This window comes from Sorex fumeus, unplaced genomic scaffold (genome assembly GCF_029834395.1).
Source record: "Sorex fumeus unplaced genomic scaffold, SorFum_2.1 ptg000029l, whole genome shotgun sequence".
NCBI classification, from domain to species: domain Eukaryota; kingdom Metazoa; phylum Chordata; class Mammalia; order Eulipotyphla; family Soricidae; genus Sorex; species Sorex fumeus.
In genome coordinates, this window is record NW_026606086.1 from 2,307,411 (window position 1) to 2,323,888 (window position 16,478).

The 16,478-nt window shown below is 56.1% G+C and overlaps 1 protein-coding gene across 1 annotated transcript in view; it reads right to left on the minus strand.

Moving 5' to 3' along the window:
• Window positions 1–16,478, minus strand: part of ADAMTS2 (ADAM metallopeptidase with thrombospondin type 1 motif 2) — a 102,418-nt gene that overhangs the window by 53,176 nt on the left and 32,764 nt on the right. The window contains exon 3 of the mRNA XM_056115704.1: window positions 12,374–12,533. Coding sequence (XP_055971679.1) covers window positions 12,374–12,533 — 160 coding nt within the window. The remainder of the gene's footprint in view (window positions 1–12,373; window positions 12,534–16,478) is intronic.

Here is a 16,478-nt window from a genome sequence, read left to right on the forward strand (position 1 = left end):
TAACTGACAGTTTCAATCCCCGGCATCCCATAAGGTTCCCTGAGCCACCTGGAGTGATTCCTAAGTGCAGACCCAGGAGTAACCCGAGTACTACCAAGTGTGGCCCAAACACACACACACACACACACTCACAAATACACACATACAAAAAAACCTCCAATGCTCAAGCATCCAATGCTGCCCCATAAAGCCAGAGCAATAGCACAGTGGGGAGGGCACTCGCCTTGAACAAGACTGACCCAGGTTCAATCCCCACACCTCTAGTATTCCCCAAGCCCCACCAGGAGTGCTCCCTGAGTACAGAGCCAGGAATTAGCCCTGAGTACCACCATATATGGCCCCCCAACAAATGATCTGCCCTGTGCTAGCACAGCCTGGTCTATGGGGCCCCCAGTGGTACAGCAGGAGCATGCCCCCCCAATTCTGACCCACCCTAACCATATATGACCTGATGTTGGGGGTCCTACTGGGTAACACAGTGGCTCCAGGAGAGTCAAGGTCACGAGGGCTGATTCCAAACCAATGGGGTGGGAGGTCCCTTAGATTCCCCCGAGACTCAGGCCCCTGCTTCCAATCAACCGCTGGCCACAAGGGAGATTCTGCGCACCAGTTGCTCCTGTTTTTTTCCACAGATCCCAGGACACAACCCCCAAAACCAGATCCTGGGGCTGCCCCATCATCCCCTGGTCTCTGCAGGGATGCGAGCACCTCTGTCAGTGTGTGGGGTGGGTGGGTGGGAGAATGGGGGTTCCTGTTGGTGGAGTTGGTCAGCGAGGCAAGGGGGCCCCCTCTTCTCCCACAGGGGCTCCCCCCATACCTCAGCCAGATGGTAGGGAGCAGAGAAGCTAGCAGATGGCCTCATGGAAATATCCATCAAGAACTCAGCGAAACACACCTAGCACCGCGGTACGACAGACAGGAGGGGGCTCAGGGACGGTGCTGGGGAGCTGGTGAGGAGGGGGTGCTGCCTGAACCCGGGCCAGACCCTTCCTCTGTACATAGCAGTAGCAGCCAAGTCCCTGGGACATCCCTGTCCCCGTTGCAGTCCTTCCTCCTGGCTCCAAGACATGATCCATGCAGCCATGCCTCAGTATCCCTACACGTCGCCCCCCCCCCCTCAGGGGCTGCTGAATCTGAGCAGGTGGCCGAGGGCACTACATGGGACTGGGGCTCAGCGGTGACCACCCCACACCTTGTTCCACCAGCCAGCTTCCCGGGAAGGGGGAACAAGTGTCCAGTATTGGCGGCAGGATATGACGTTGCACCCGCCATGACTGGCAGGTGACAAGGAGCACCCATTCCAGGATGGATTTTCAGGGGCCCCCAGAGGGCTTAAGGAGGGCCCCCATTCTGAAGGACTGGGAACAGGGCCCCCAGCTCCTCCCTGCCTCAGGGTGTAGATGCCCCAAAGCCTGCTCAAACACTACGCTTCAACTCTGCAGGGTTCCTGGAAGGAGGCGGCTTGCTTTGGGGTCCAGGCTCAGGGAAGTCATTGGCAGGCTGCCAGAGAGGGTGCCCTGTCCCACCCAAGCTGCCTTGGCCTCAAAGCACCAAGTCCCACCTGGCCATCCCCAGGGATGGGGTGCTGCAGGACAGAAGGAGCTGGGTGGGGAGGTTTGGGGTCTGAGCTGGGTCCTTCCCTGGGTCCCCGCACTGTTAGAGCTCATGGTGGGGAGCACAGCCCCAGTAGGGACCTCTGGGTGGACAGGGTTCACCTAGATTCTGCACCCCAAAGTCTGCCAGTCCTGCGGTGCACATGCCAAACCCCCACTTGAGAGCCTCACCCGTGGGGACCAGAGCGATAGCGCAGCAGGTAGGGCGATTTGCCTTGCACCAAGGTGACCTGGCTTTGATCCCCGCATCCCAGATGGTTCCCAAGTATGGCCAGGAGTGATTCCTGGAAGCAGTGCCAGGAGGAGCCGCTGAGGACAGCCGGGTATGGCAAAGCCTCGCCAACAGTGGCTGGAGGAACCACTGCCCGGCAAGCCGTGAGTTCAAATCCCCACTCGTGTCTCACCCTGGTATGTGCAAAGACTGAAACCAAAAGGCACTGCAGCTGGAATGGGTGGGACCCCCCAGTCCTGGATCAAAGACCTGGACCACCAGGAAGGGAAACAGGAGGCAGAGACACATCTGAGAGGTGTCACACAGGACAGAGCCTGCTCAGGGCAGGGACAAGGGACCGTCTGATGCCTGGCCCCCTCCTGAGTGCGAGGTTCGCCTAGGGACCTTGCTGGTGGAGTGGATATCTCAGATTTGGGTCACATCCTGTCTCCCAAGGCTCCCACTTCCTTCCAGGGACCCTGCAGAATTGGGGTGCAATGTCTAAGCAGGCTTTGGGGCATCTGTGTCCCTGGGCAGGGAGGAACTGGTGGGTCCTGTCCCCACTTCTTCAGAAATGAGGATCCCTCCTTCAGCCCTCTGGTGGCTGCCTGGAAATCAAGGAGCCCTGAGCACCCCCATCCAGCATTGGGGAAATCTGCCCTGTCGTAGGGTTCACAGAGCCAGACCTTCTCTGTCTTCTCTTCTCTCCTCTCTGACCTTTCTCTGTGCCTCACCAGAGAGAGACTCAGAAGATGAGGCCCACAGAGCTAAAGCTTCAAGTCCTGCAAATCTTGAAATTCCAGCCCCACCACCCCCTGAGCTCTGCAGGTGCTGATGTATGCAGTGAGGGGGGAGGAGAGAACACTGATGAGCTTATCTGCACCCCCACCCACTCCCATTTGACTTAGGGGGCCTCAGAAGGCCCATGGTTGCAGGGGGTGACACCAAAGAGAATTGTGGGGTGTAGGTATCACCCAGCTCCCTCAGAGACCAAGAGGAGCTAATCCTCCTGGGAAATCCCAAAGGGAGAACCAAGTACCTTTCACTCACACTCACACACACACGCACACACACAGGAGCACATGCAAGCACGCAGGAACGTACATTCAGACTATGCTCAGTGCTGACTCCTGGCTCTGTGCTCGGGGATCACTCCTGGCAGGGCTCAGGAGGCCTTAGGAGTGCCAGCAATAAAACCCAGGCCACCGGCTTATACCAGTAAAGCATCTTTCCCCTTAGACTATCCAGATCTGATTTTTTTTTTTGGTGGGGGGTGGGAGCGGAAGGCCACACCCAGCAGTGCTCAGGGCTTACTCCTGGCTCTGCACTCAGAAATTAATAGCACTGTAGCACTGTCCTCCCATTGTTCATCGATTTGCTCGAGCGGGCCCAGTAACGTCTCCATTGTGACAATTGTTACTGTGTTTTGTCATATTGAATACATCACGGGGAGCTTGCCAGGATTTGCCGTGCAGGTGAGATAGTCTTGGTAGCTTGCTGGGCTCTCCGAGAGGGGTGGAGGAATCGAACCCAGGTCGGCCCGGTCGGCAGTGTGTAAGGCAAACGTCCTACCCGCTGTGCTATCACACTCAGAAATTACTGCTGGCAAACTCAGGGGACCCTACAGGATGCTGGAGATGGAAATCGGGTCAGCCTTGTGCAAGGCGGACGCCCTCCCCCTTGCACTAACGCTCTGGCCTCCAGTCCAGATTTTTGAGTTGTTGTTTTTTTTTTTCAATTGGGCACTCTCAGGGGTGTAGGCAGAGATGGCAGAACTGGTGGCACTGGGGTGGGGGGAGGCATGTGGTGTTGGGGTCAGACCCAGTGTCTCCCAGAAGTCCGGCATGAGCTGGACCCATAAATGACATGTCCGCCCCTCGGATTCCATATTTTAGTTTTAAACCGTATTTTCCATTGTACATCCTCTGCCCATTGGCTTCTTCTCATCCCTTCCACATTCCTTTCACGGGTGGTCTCTTTTTCTATTTTTCAAACCTCGTTTTATTGAAGGGACAGTACATGGTAACCTTATGTAACTTGTCCACTTTCTTTTGTGAGAGCCACAATCATCCAACTTGGGGTTTTGTATTAGCATGCACGGTTAAATATTATTTCCCTCCTCTAAAAACGTGTTGGAGCTGGAGAGAGAGAGAGAGAGAGAGAGAGAAAGAGAGAGAGAGAGAGAGAGAGAGAGCGCACGAGGGGATTGAATGCTAGCTCTGCACTGCCTAGGGTTCCCTGAGAATCACAGTGTGCAGATCTGGAAGCTGGAGACACACAGGCCTGGAAATCCCGACCCCCTGTCTCCTAAATAATAAGAAAAAGCTGTTTATTTATTTTGGTCTGGAAGCCACACCCCACTGTCCTCAGAGCTTACACCTGGCTATGTGCTCACCAGTACCCCTAGTGATGTTCAGGGGTTATTCCTTGCTCTATGCACAAGGGGCTATTCTTGGTTCTGTGCTCAGGATTTTGCCTCGGTGATGCGCAGGGGCTATTCCTGTTATGTGCTCAGGAGCGCCCCCTGGTGGTGCTTTGGGGCTATTTCCGGCTTTGTGTGCAGGAGTTCTCCCTGATGATACTCAGAGGCTATTCCTGGATGTGTGCTCAGGAGCGCCCCCTGGTGGTGTTCAGAGGCTACTCCTGGCTCTGTGGTCAGGAGTGATCCCCGACCATGGTGTTCTGGGAACCAAGTGGTCCTGAGAATCAAACCCAGGATTTCCATGTCCAAATCCTTCTCTCTGGCTGTTGATGTTCTCTCCCTGGCCCATTTCAAATCATTTTGTAAAATAATTTTAATGGGGCCAGAGCGATGCTACAGTGGATACAGCATTTGCCTTGCACACGGTCGACCAGGTTCGATCCCCAGCATCCCAGGTAGTCCGCTGAGTATCTCCAGGAGTAATTATTTTTTTTTGGGGGGGGGGGGTTTGGGTCACACCCGGCGATGCACAGGAGTTACTCCTGGTTCATGCACTCAGGAATCACTCCTGGCGGTGCTTGGGGGACCATATGGGATGCTGGGAATCGAACCTGGGTCGGCCACATGCAAGGCAAACACCCTACCCGCTGTGCTATTGCTCCAGCCCCGTCCAGGAGTAATTCTTGAGTGCAGAGCCAGGAGTAACCCCTGAGCAATCCTGGGTATGACCCAAGAAGCCAAAAAAATTAACAAAATTAAAAGCGTAAACATTTTAACAAAAATGTTCAAAGAGCAGGACTCCTTTGTTGTTGTGAAGAGGAAATGATTCCCTGTCCCTTAAAGCCAGAGTGGAGAGAGATAGCATCCTTGTGCTTGTCATTTCTTGGGACAAGTGCTGCCTGGGCTCTTCACAGCACCTCGTCTGTCCTGTCCACGGGTTTAGCAGCGGGAGAGTCTCCTGCTGGTCAGAGTGGGATTGATGGCAGCCACACATGGCTCCTCCTCTCTGCTATCCAGAACTGCTCTGTCTCCCCCCACCCTCCCCCCGTTCCTCATCTACTCAATCCACCCCCGACAGGCAGACGCAGATGACAGATTTCTCCATTTCTCTCCCTTCTTAACCAAGTGGCCATCAAGCCAATGGCAGCTACCCTAGAGGATTAATGGCCCTTCTCAGCTGCTGTGGCACCAGGGGGAGAAAATGGAATGCCATCAGAGGTGACTTCATCTGGGGTCGGCAGAATCTGTGGCGAAAGTGACAGCCGCAGCTGGTCTTCAATGCCCTGAGAGTTCTATTTTCAGACTTAAAAAAAAATAAATCACTTGTTTGGGTGTTGGAGCAATAGTACAGCAAGAAAGGCACTTGCCTTGATCAGCTGGGCCAGAGGTGCCTAAAAGAAGGGTGCTGGCCAGAGCAATAGCACAGCGGGGAGGGCACTTGCCTGGCACGCAGCCAACGCAGGTTCTATCCCCGGCTTCCCACATGGTCGCCTTGCACCGCCAGGAGTGATTCCTGAGTGTAGAGCCAGGAGTAACCCTGAGCATCGCTGGGTGTGGCCCAAGAAGGGAGCTGAGCCCACTTACAAGGACCAGTGTCCTGCAGCTCAAGGATTCTGCGGGGTCGGGGCTGCCCAGGAACGCTGGAGTAGGATGTCCCGGTGTTCAGGAGTATCAGGGACAGGGCTCGTCCAGGGATGGACTGATCCATAGAATATCTGGGAAGCTTGTCTGTGGGTGGGGTTCATACACAGCAAGGTTGGGGTGGGGCATGTCTGTGGGCGGGGCTCAAGCACAGCTGTGCAGGGGTGGAGCATGTCTGGGGCGGGGCTTGCCCACAGGTGCATACAGACACTGGTGTCCTGGCAAGCAGGATTTGCTTGAGGAAGGCATAGATGCATCTGCTCTGCCTGTGTGTGGTACCTGTGTGTCTGCAGCGATATGCTCCACGCATGTCCACACAAACGCATGCATGTACGTGTGTGCAGTGAGTATGCCTGTCTGTGCCTATGGACGCGTGTGTGTGCACAAGTGTGTATACTAGAACGTGTGTATGCAGAAGTGGGAGGCAGGGCTGAAGCGAGTGGGGAAATCAGATACAAGAGGCAGCAGAAGGGGTGAGCCCCCCCCCACTTCACTGGTGTTTCCCACAGTGGGGTGGCTGGAGGGGGCGGGGAGGGGGTCGTGATAAGTAGCCAGGGAGCAACTGGCCTGGCGGCCTTCCAGTGGCCACGCCACCATGTTCTCAAAAAGGAAAGGAAAGGACTCGTTAGCACCCCTCCCCATACTGGAAGCGGGTGGACACTTCAAGCCCACAGTGAGGGAGAGAATGTCCACGTAGGATACAGCTGAGGGAGGCACCCCAGCTTTACAAACACAGAGACACAGAGCAGGGGTCAGGCTGACCAGTGGAAGTCTTCAGGATATTTGGTTTCATTTGGTTTGTTTCGGGGTCACACCCAGTGGTGTTCTGGGCTTCCTCCTAGCTCTGTGCTCATCATTGCTGTGAGCTTGGGGACTGCATGGGACACCAGGGATCGAATCCAGATCAGCTGCGTGCAGGGCAAGCACCTTGCCTGCTGTACCGTCGTTCCAGCCCCAGCAGGAAACCGTTAAAGCAAGTCCCCATTCCGTCTAGCACAGAGCGAGGACAGAAAAGGGACATGCAAGTGGGTTAAACCAAGGACACACTGGCAGGGCTCAGCCAGGCCACCCTGCAATCACCCTGCCACCAGTTTTCGAGACGCCCCCAGAGGGACAGGTTCCACACGACCCAGTGGGTGGGGTTCTGACCCACCGAGCGTGTGACTCTAATGTCCACTCTGGGTTTTCTGTGGTGGCCAGGCTGCTCCCTTGCAGTCCAGATCCCCCAGCCAAAGCCGCGCCTCGTGGTGTTACCAGGATAAAAGGCCAAGAATGTTCTGGATGTCACCCAGAACACAGAAACATGCCTTTTCTTTGTCTCTTTTCTTTGGACTTCCAGCACTCAGCGTGCTTGTGCCTCATACCGTCTGGGCTGGAGATCACCCAGGTCAGAGTGTGGGGTCACTGTGTCCCCAGGATTTGGGGGTAGCCAAGAGGATGGCCACTGCCCCATCCGCGTATCCTAGCTCTCGCCCCAGCCTGGCTGGAAGTTTGGAGTTGCCCAGATGAGGGCATTTGGAAAACTTCGGAGGCCGAGTCAAAGCACACATCCACCCCATCTGAGGCTCTGTCTCGGGGGCCAGGATATGGCCACCCCTGCATCCCCAACCTCCCACTAACGCTTAGCAGCTGGTCCACTTCCGGCCGCCAAGAACAACAATACAGAGTGCCGCGTTGGAAGAGGCCTCTCTCCCCGAAGAGAGAAGACAAATTCCTCTGCAGTGTTTTGGCATTCCTGGGCCAGGCCTGGCCACGTCCCAGAGACCAGAACCAGGACACAACTGCTGCCCAGGGTTCCTGAGGTTGCCCCATGATCCTACCACTTCCTGCTCCTCCCCACCCCCAGAGAATGGAGGGGTGTTCCCAGGCCCGGATAACGAGCCTTTGGAGATACTGAAGAGGGGTTTTATTGATTTTCCTTTGGGAGGAGGGTTGGGGACATGCCCAGCAGTGCTCAGGGCTCAGTGCTCAGGGAGCAGACTGGCAGGGCTTGGGAATCCCATGGGGAGATGGGTATTGAGCCCTGGTTGTTGGCACCTACAGCAAGCGTTTTCCAGGGGTTCTCTCTCTCTCTCTGGCCCCATAAAGAGAGGTTTTATTGTTTGTTTTTGGTTTGGGGGGCCACACCTGATGGTGCCCAGGGCTGACTCCTGGCTCTGTGCTCAGGGATCACACCTGAAGGACTGTGATGGCGTGCCGGGGATCAAACCCAGGGTTTCCTGGCCACATGCAAGGAAAATTCCCTACCCACTGTGCTATTGCTGCAGTCCACCCCCCTGAAAAGAGTCTTTATAGAAAATGGCCATTCCAGAAGATTCCAGACTCTGGTTTTGCTGTCTATACTGCCTCCTCTCCTCCTGACTGGACCCCCAAATCTGGACAAAGTTGCAGGGTCACACAGTACCATCCTGGGGGGCTCTGACCTTGTTAGGAGTCGCTATAACGCCTGTTGCCTCAGCTTCTCCTGAGATGAGTGACAGGCTCGAATCTCATACCTATACTGATGAAGAGGGCTCATCACTCCCACACTCCCCAAACCGGGTTCCCAAGGGACTCTCTCAAGCCCAATGACCTGGATTAAACTTGGGGCATCTTGACACCCTTAAAGTCTCGAGTGGACGTTCGCAGGCCAGAGCGATAGTGCAGTAGGGAGGGCGCTTGCCTTACACGCTGCTGATCCGGGCGTGATACCAGGCACCCCGTAGGGTTCCCCCCAAGCACTGCCAGGAGTAATTCCTGAATGCAGAGTCAGGAGTAACTCATGAGCATCACGGAGTGTGGACCCCTGAGTGGAGGCTCATGCTCATGGATCTTGGGGTGACTGCTGTGACTTTATTTTCAGACAGCCCTCGCTCACCAGCGAAGCCCATGGGTAGCACCCTGGGTGTCAGGCCCCACCCCACAGCCTAGTCCCACCCACTCAGGCCCCGCCTTAATGTATTGGCCCCGCCCGCCGAAGCCACGCCCCAAAACCCTGGCAGCCCTCTCCCTGTCCCCAGCTCCACCCTAGCCCCCTACTCAGACCACACCCACGCCCTAGCCCCGCCCCACAAGGCCCCGCCCCAGGCCCCGCCCCTGGCTCTGGCAGCCCTCTCCCTGGCCCCATCCTCTCGTCCCTCCACTTCCCAGGCCTGGCCCTGGTTCTCCCCAGGGCGGGGAGAACTGTGTGTTCAGCTCTTTTGTCCACGGATGGGGGACGGGGCCTTTTGTTTTGCGGTGGGGAACTGGGTGAGTCACACATTTATTCTTTTGGGACATTTTAACCTGAGTCCCATGCCAGGACTCCGCCTGATGCTGGGAATTCTGCAGGCAGCAAAAAACAAAAGCAGGGCCGGGGTGGGGGGGGGGTTCGGGGGGGGGGGGGGGTGAATGGATGATTCAAGGCTCTGGCGAGCCTGATTCGCATGTGGGAATGCCATACCCGCTAACAGCACTCCACACGCCTGCAGTCCCCTCCACACTCACGCGTACACACACACTCCCCAGCCAGCCCTGCCATGCCCACCTCTCTGGCCAAGTGAACTCTCTTGTCCGCTGTCAGCCTTCCCTGGGCTCCCACCTTCCCTCTGCCCACACCCAGACATTAGCCCCAGCCACTCACTCACACATTCACTGGAGATCCGGGGAAGCCTAGACCCCAGGACTGAGCCATGCGGAGAGCAGGTCAGATGTTGGGGAGCCCTGGATAGTCCAAGTGGGAGACCCCCAGCCATGATGCAGACCAAGAGGGGGGAGGGGAGAGGAGAGAGAGAGAGACAGACACAGAGACAGAGGGAGACAGAGACAGAGACAGTGAGAGGAGGGGAGGGGAGGGGAGAGGGAAGGAGAGGAGAGGAGAAAAGAGAGGAAAGAGGGGAGGGAGAGAGAGAGGGACGGAGAGGGAGAGGGTTTGGGGAAGCGCCTCCCACAGGTCCCACATGCTCCTGACCTTTCCCAGCTCTGAGCAACTCAGAGCAGGCAGGTGCATCGTGCTGCTTGGTATTAATTTTCTCAAGAAACAGGTCAGGGAAAATTGGGAATTTTTGCAGCCAACACCCCAGGCTACCTCAAGTGTCTGCGCCCTGCTGAGAATTTGAAGAATTGGGGCATGGAGCCGCCAGACTCGGGCCGGATCAGGCTGATTCTGGGGCACAGCCTGCTCCTCAGATGCCCCCACATGGGGCCCCGCCGCCACCTGGCACCCAGTTTCTTCGGGGAGGGTGGGGCGCACGACCAGCAGCCAGGACCATGCAGAGCCCTGCCTCAGCCCCTGGAGGCCCCCCACTCCTCCTTAAGTAGGGGGAGTCAGGGGCACTCCCACTAGTCCTGGGGTGTCTGTGGGGGGTAATTGCTGCGCTGTCGGGGTTACCTGATGCAACGAAGAGTGTTCCCGAGCTTCACATTAGTCATGATTCTCCTGCTGCCCAGGAGTGGGGAACCCCTCTGCACACCCCAGTTCTCAACACCTTCCAGGTAGCCTTGTCCCCCCATGCCAGCAGGGCCAGGCCAGGACCCCAGGTACCCACCTCCCTGTCTGTTTCCTTTTACTGCTCCGCAAAGCCAGGGCTTGGCTTATTTGCTCTCCATTGTTCAAAGCCCCTGAGCTGCTGCTCTAAGCTGAGCCCCGCCCCGCCCAGCTGGCTCTGGGGGCAACCTTGCGGCAAGAACAAGGGGCTCTGCTGGGACTCCGGGGTCTCCCAGACACGCTCTCCTCACACCACGCATGACCCCAGCCAGAGGCCAGAGACACCCGCCCCAGCCGCATCCTAAAGCCGCTCCCGGAAGTCTCAGCTGCTGCCACGCTGGCAGAATCACCCGGAGAAAAGGCCCCACACGTGGCTCCTCCCTCCACGGCTCTTGGAGAGTTGGGACCAGAGGCCGGTACTGGAAAAACCATCAGGGCTCACACATGTGCCTCGACACCGACACACACATACAGATATGTACACACAGATACACATGTATAAGCATACACATAGATACACATATGCACACACACCAAGACACAAATGTAAACGCAGGCAATGCCCCAGACACACAACGTAGAGACATGCACACATGTGCAAGGCACACTTGCACACACATAGACACATGCAAAATACACATATGAACACACATGTGTGTGTGCAACGCAACCAGTCCTACATGCACACAGACACACATGCACATAGACACACATGTTCACATGCGTAAAGACATGGATAGACATTCCCTGCGGGGTCCCTGTGCTCCCCAAAGTTAGGTGAGAGGGGAGAAAGAGGCAGAAGCTGCTAAAGTGTGCAACAGGGACTCCTCGGGCCACTGAGCACCCCCAGGTGTGGACTCCCCCAAGCCAAGGAGAGGGAACTCCTGGATGAGCCCCACTTATCCCGGCAATCACCCCAAAAGTGCCCGCAGGAACGCATTCTCAGTCAGGACAGAGGGAAGTGGGGCCATTGGCACCCCGGACACACGGGGCTGATGAGCCCCCTTTCCACTCACCCACCCATGCCCCACCCTTGTAGGACGAAGAGGGGGTGCTGGGGAGCAGAGGCCCGGGGGTACTCAGGGTCATGGGTCCCCTGTGTGGGACATCTAGGAGTGGGTCTCTGCGTAAGTGGGTGCCATGCAGGGGGTGCTCGAGGTGGGGGGAAGTCCACAGTGTTGGGTGGACTCGCCGATCAAACACGGGCTCCAGTGCTTTGACCCGCAGGACAGTCCATGTGTCACCATCTGAGCAGTGCTGGGAATGAGGGGGTTTGCCAGCTGCAGGTGTGGGGCTGAGCCCCAGAAAATCACAGCTGGGGGGCTGGTTCTGGGGATACGGCTCAGACCCGAGCCCTGTCAGCAGAGCTTAGCCCTGGGGAGGAAAGGTTCGGCTCATGGGCAGCCCTGCAGGGTTAAGGGGGTCCCATCTGCACCCCAGCACCCCCAGACTTGTTGCAGCCAGGAAGGTGGGAGACCAGTCTGCTGGGGAGGGCGGGTACCTGGAGGGCAGGCTCTGGGGGAGGCGGCCGCTGGGCTCGGAGCTGACAAAGTTTCAGGCTGACTGGAAATGCCCCAGCACGTGGGGATGACTCACGCAGGCTCCAGTGTGGGGGGGAGAAGACGAGGAGGGGTGGGGACCATGCAGGGAAGGAGAGGTCCGGGGCCATGAGGGTCAGACTTCGAGACACGGAGGCTGGAGTGGAGATCCAAGACCTGGCTCCAGGGCCACCTCCCATGGAGGGTCAGAGAGTTCGGGTAGAGGGGGACACTGACTGCTTGCCTTGCACTCCAGAGACCTGAGTTTGCTTCCCACTTCCAGGAGTGACCCTGAGCACCGCCATGTGTGTCTCCCAAGCCGAAAACAAACAAAAGAGAACAGCCCAAGCTCCTTGCTTTGGACACTCACCAGCAGAAGGGGATCCCCCCGCCAGGCCCACACTGGAGGCCTCAAAACTCCCCAAATCTACCAACAGCCCTTTGCCGTGACATGCTTAGCAGAGTGACACTGACACAGGCGGCAGCTCCCACACCTGCACTTACCCGTGTCCAGGCTCAGAGGGCCCCCTGGAGGCGGTGACCAAGGCGTAGGAGGCCGGCGGTGGACCACGTGCAGGCGGCCCTGCGCGGCCTCCATGCTGGCCTCTCCCTTGGCCACGGGCTCGATGAAGAATTCTTCCTCATCCACCCGGATCAGACCTGCCTGGAGAAACGAGGAGAGAGGGTTCAGACCCCCACATCCGGCAAACTGGAGAAACCCCACAAACCAAGGGAGCCAAGAAAGAAGGTCCTGCCCAGGCCAGTCCGAGGGTGCCAAGTTCGAGACGGACGTGGAAATGTTCAGCCACGGCTGAGGCAGCCACAGACAGAGGTGCTGTGTGGGTGTTTTATTTCATAGGGTCCTGAATTTTGAATTCCAGGCTCTGGCCAGTGATCCTCTCCCACCCTCCTTTCCTCCTTTCTGCCTTCCTTCCTCCCTCCATCCCTCTCTCCCTCTTTCTTTCCTTCTTTGCCCTTCTTCTCTCCCCCTCTCTCCTTTCTCCTTCCTCCTTCTTCCTTCCCCTTCTTTCCTTCTCTCTTCCTTCCCCTTCCTTCTTCCTTTTCTTCCCCTTCCTTCTTTCCTTCCCTCCTTATTTCCTTTCTCCATCTTTCTTTCCTTTTTTCTTGCACTTCCTTCTCCCTCCCTCTTTTCCTTCTTTCTTTCCTTCCTTCCTTCCTTCCTTCTTTCCTTCCTTCCTCCCCCCCCACAGATAACTCCAAATAGTTAAAGCTATTTTGAAAGAGAACAAAGCCAGAGACATCACATTTCCTGAGTCCAAATCATATTACAGAGATACAGTAATCCAAACAGTATGGTGAGGTTGTGAAAACAAACCAAAGAGGCAACATGGAGAGCCCAGAGTCTTACTGGCAAGGCTGCTAGGAATACTTAATGTGGAAAAGATGATTCCATCCAAAAATGTTTTGAGGGGTGAGAGCAATAGTATATAGCAGGGAGGGCACTCGCCTTGCATGAAGGTGACCCAGGTGAAATCCCCAGCACCCATCAGGTCCCCTGAGCCCCACCAGGAGTGATCCTTGAGTGCAGAGTCAGGAGTTGGCTCTGAGCACAGAGTCAGGAGTCTGTCCCCAAAACCTAAATTTAAGAATGGTGTTGGGGAAACGGAATATCCACAGACAGAAGAACAATCTTGGCCCACATCCAACACCGCTCCCAAACATGAACTTGAAATGGGCCAAAGACTCCAACATTGGAAGGCAGGAACCCTCAAACTCCTGGAACAAAACAAAGTGAAAAGTTCCTTGACATGAATCTTGGCAAAGATTTTTGGACCTGACTCCAGAAACACAGCAACCAGAGTCAAAAACAAAAATCAAAGAAATTCAACTAGCAAGATGACATCCAGCGAAAAAAAACTTCTTCACAGCAGAAAGTAAAATCTTCCACTCAGCGACAAAGGCTGATTAGTTAATACATCCAAAATAGAGAACGTAGGGCCAGAAAGATAGTACAGTGGGGAGGGTACTTGCCTCGCAAGCGTCCAACCCAGGTTCAATCCCCGGCATCCCATAGGGTCCCCAGAGCACTGCCAGGAGTGATTCCTGAGTGCAGAGCCAGGAGTCAGCCCTGAGCATCGCTGGGTGTGGTCCCAGCACCACCCCAGAAACCAAAGAAAAGGAAAAGAGGGGCCTGCCCCCTCCCTCTGCATGAGCATGAGCACCCCCTGCCTCTACCTGCTCCAAGCACACAAAGGAAGCAAAGTGACTCTCACCTACACACACACACACACACACACACACACACACACACACGGGGTCCTGATGCACCTCTCCTCCAGCATATTGGGGGTCTTCAGCCATAGAGGCCTATTTCTTGGATCCAAGAGAGGCCTGTGTGGAATATTCTCTTTTTTCTTTATTCTATTTTTTTTCCTGGCATTTTGGGTCACATCTAGAGATGCTCAAGGGTTGCTCCTGGCTCTGCACTCAGGAGTTACTCCTGGTGGTGCTCAGGGGACCATACTGGGTGCTGGGGATCAAAACCAGGCCGGCCATGTGCAAGACAAACACCCAGCCCACTATACTATCACTCTAGCACCAGGCATGCAAGGTTCTTGACTGACTCATGGCAGACCCACATTTAACAGAATCCTTTGAGCACTGGCACTACACCATAGAGTCCTCCAACCCTTGCCCAGGGTAATCCCTGAACAGAGTCAGGAGTGAGTCCTAAACAAAGAATCAGGAGTCAGCTCTGTGCACAGCCAGGTGAGGTGCAATCCCCCACCCAAGAAATGTTGGGGTTTGTGGGAACTTGACAGGGTAGGGGCCCAGGGCTCTCTATGAGGGACACTGCCCCACCTTTTCTACTTTTACAGGCACATTTAGTCATGCTTGTGCAAGTCACGCACCTCAAATTCAGGGCCGTCTCCCCAGCTCCGCCCTCTCTCTCATGCAGACCTCAATATCTGGATAGGGGCTCTCCAGGCATGGGGGAACAACTCTAGGCTGGACCATCCCCCCTTCCTGGGGAGAAGGCAGGCACCCCAGAAGGTGGGAGTCGTGGCTTTGAGCAGGTTTTCCCGCACCCCAGAACTCCCCAGCATCCCCCAGATTGAGCCTACGTAGCCGCTGAGATCTGGGATGCAACCTGAGGAAAGATGGCACCCAGTTTCCAAATGAGGCATACCCCATCCACCACCTCTTCCGGGGAGGCCAGGGGTATCTGGTGTTGCCTGTCACTGTGGGGGTCCCTGCAGGCAGGTGTAGGCAGAGAGGAGGACACAGATGCAAAAACACCAAAAGGGAAATGGTGCCTCTGTTCAGGCTCTCTGGTTTGGTTACTCTTACTCCTGGGCCTCAGTTTCCTCAGAGGAAATTAAAAGGGGCCGGGGTGAAGAGAGCTAGGCTCAGAAACCCCCCTTCAGCCAGGGAGCTGAGACTCAGCCTGAGCATCGTGGTGGGACCTGGACAAGCTGACCCACCGCCTGTCTCCGACCTACCCAACCCCGCCCCCCCTCCCCCTGGGTACCATGACCTCATCCTCGCAGGCTTCTCCAGGCTGGCAACACCCTGAGGTGCTAAGCTGCATCTCCCTCCTTGACATGCGTGTGGCCACAGGAGCTGGCAGCCTCTCTCTGCGGGCTGGGGTGGGGGGCGGGGGGAGGGGCTCAAACAAGGGACCTGGCAGACTCACACATTTCTCTCCAAGTGCTAATCTTTGCAGGGGGAGTGTGTGGACACGGGGGCCCTTTCTTGGCCCCCAGAAGTCTGCTTCATTAGCTCCTTCACACCGAAGGCTCCTGAAGAGGCTGTTGGCAAGTTCAGAAATGAACTCTATGTGGGAACAGTCTTCCAGACACCCCTAAACCTGGAGCAGTCCCTGGGGACCCACAAAACAAGGACATCCGGTGGGGGTTCTACCTTTCCCAGGACAGATACTCAAGTCTTCTTTGCTTTGTCGGTTGTGCTGAGGCTTTGGGGGGTCGGGGTGGGAGCTGGAAAATGACTCGATGCCAGGGCCCCAGGCTGCGCTGTTGCTTGGGCTCTGCAGTGCCTGGATGCCCTGGCAGTGCTGAGGATGAAACTCAGGGTGGCATATTGCAAGACAAGCACCCTTATACAAGCTGCTAATCTCCCCGGCCCTGGATTTTTTTCCTGAGCTACAGGCCAGGGCTTGGCTTCATGGTCAGGATCTGAGGTGGTCAGAGCATGGATTGAGCATCCAGAAACATGCCAACAACATATCCAGGTCATCTGGGGAGAGTTGGAACTAAAGCTCATTCTAGAGACTCTTGTGCTTCTAGAACATTCTTGAAGGACTGTTTTAGAAGACTTGTCCTAGCCCTACCCAGCTGAGTTCTGAGAGCCCTGGCCCAGGTCCGACCCACCCACAGCATGAGGGTCCCCCGCCCCTGAACCCCTGGATTTCAAGGTGAGATGGGGCTGGCTTCTAGAGTCAGCTGGAAATAACCCCTAACCCCAGAAACCATCTGGAGTTACAGGTATGGGTTTCCTAGGCAGCCGAAACGGTGTGTGCCACATCACAGGGTGGACAAGGGAAAGACAGAAATATCCCCCTTGTGCCAGAATCAGCACCAAAATCGCTTACCAGGGAGGGGTCAATCTACAGCCTGGACTTGTGGGG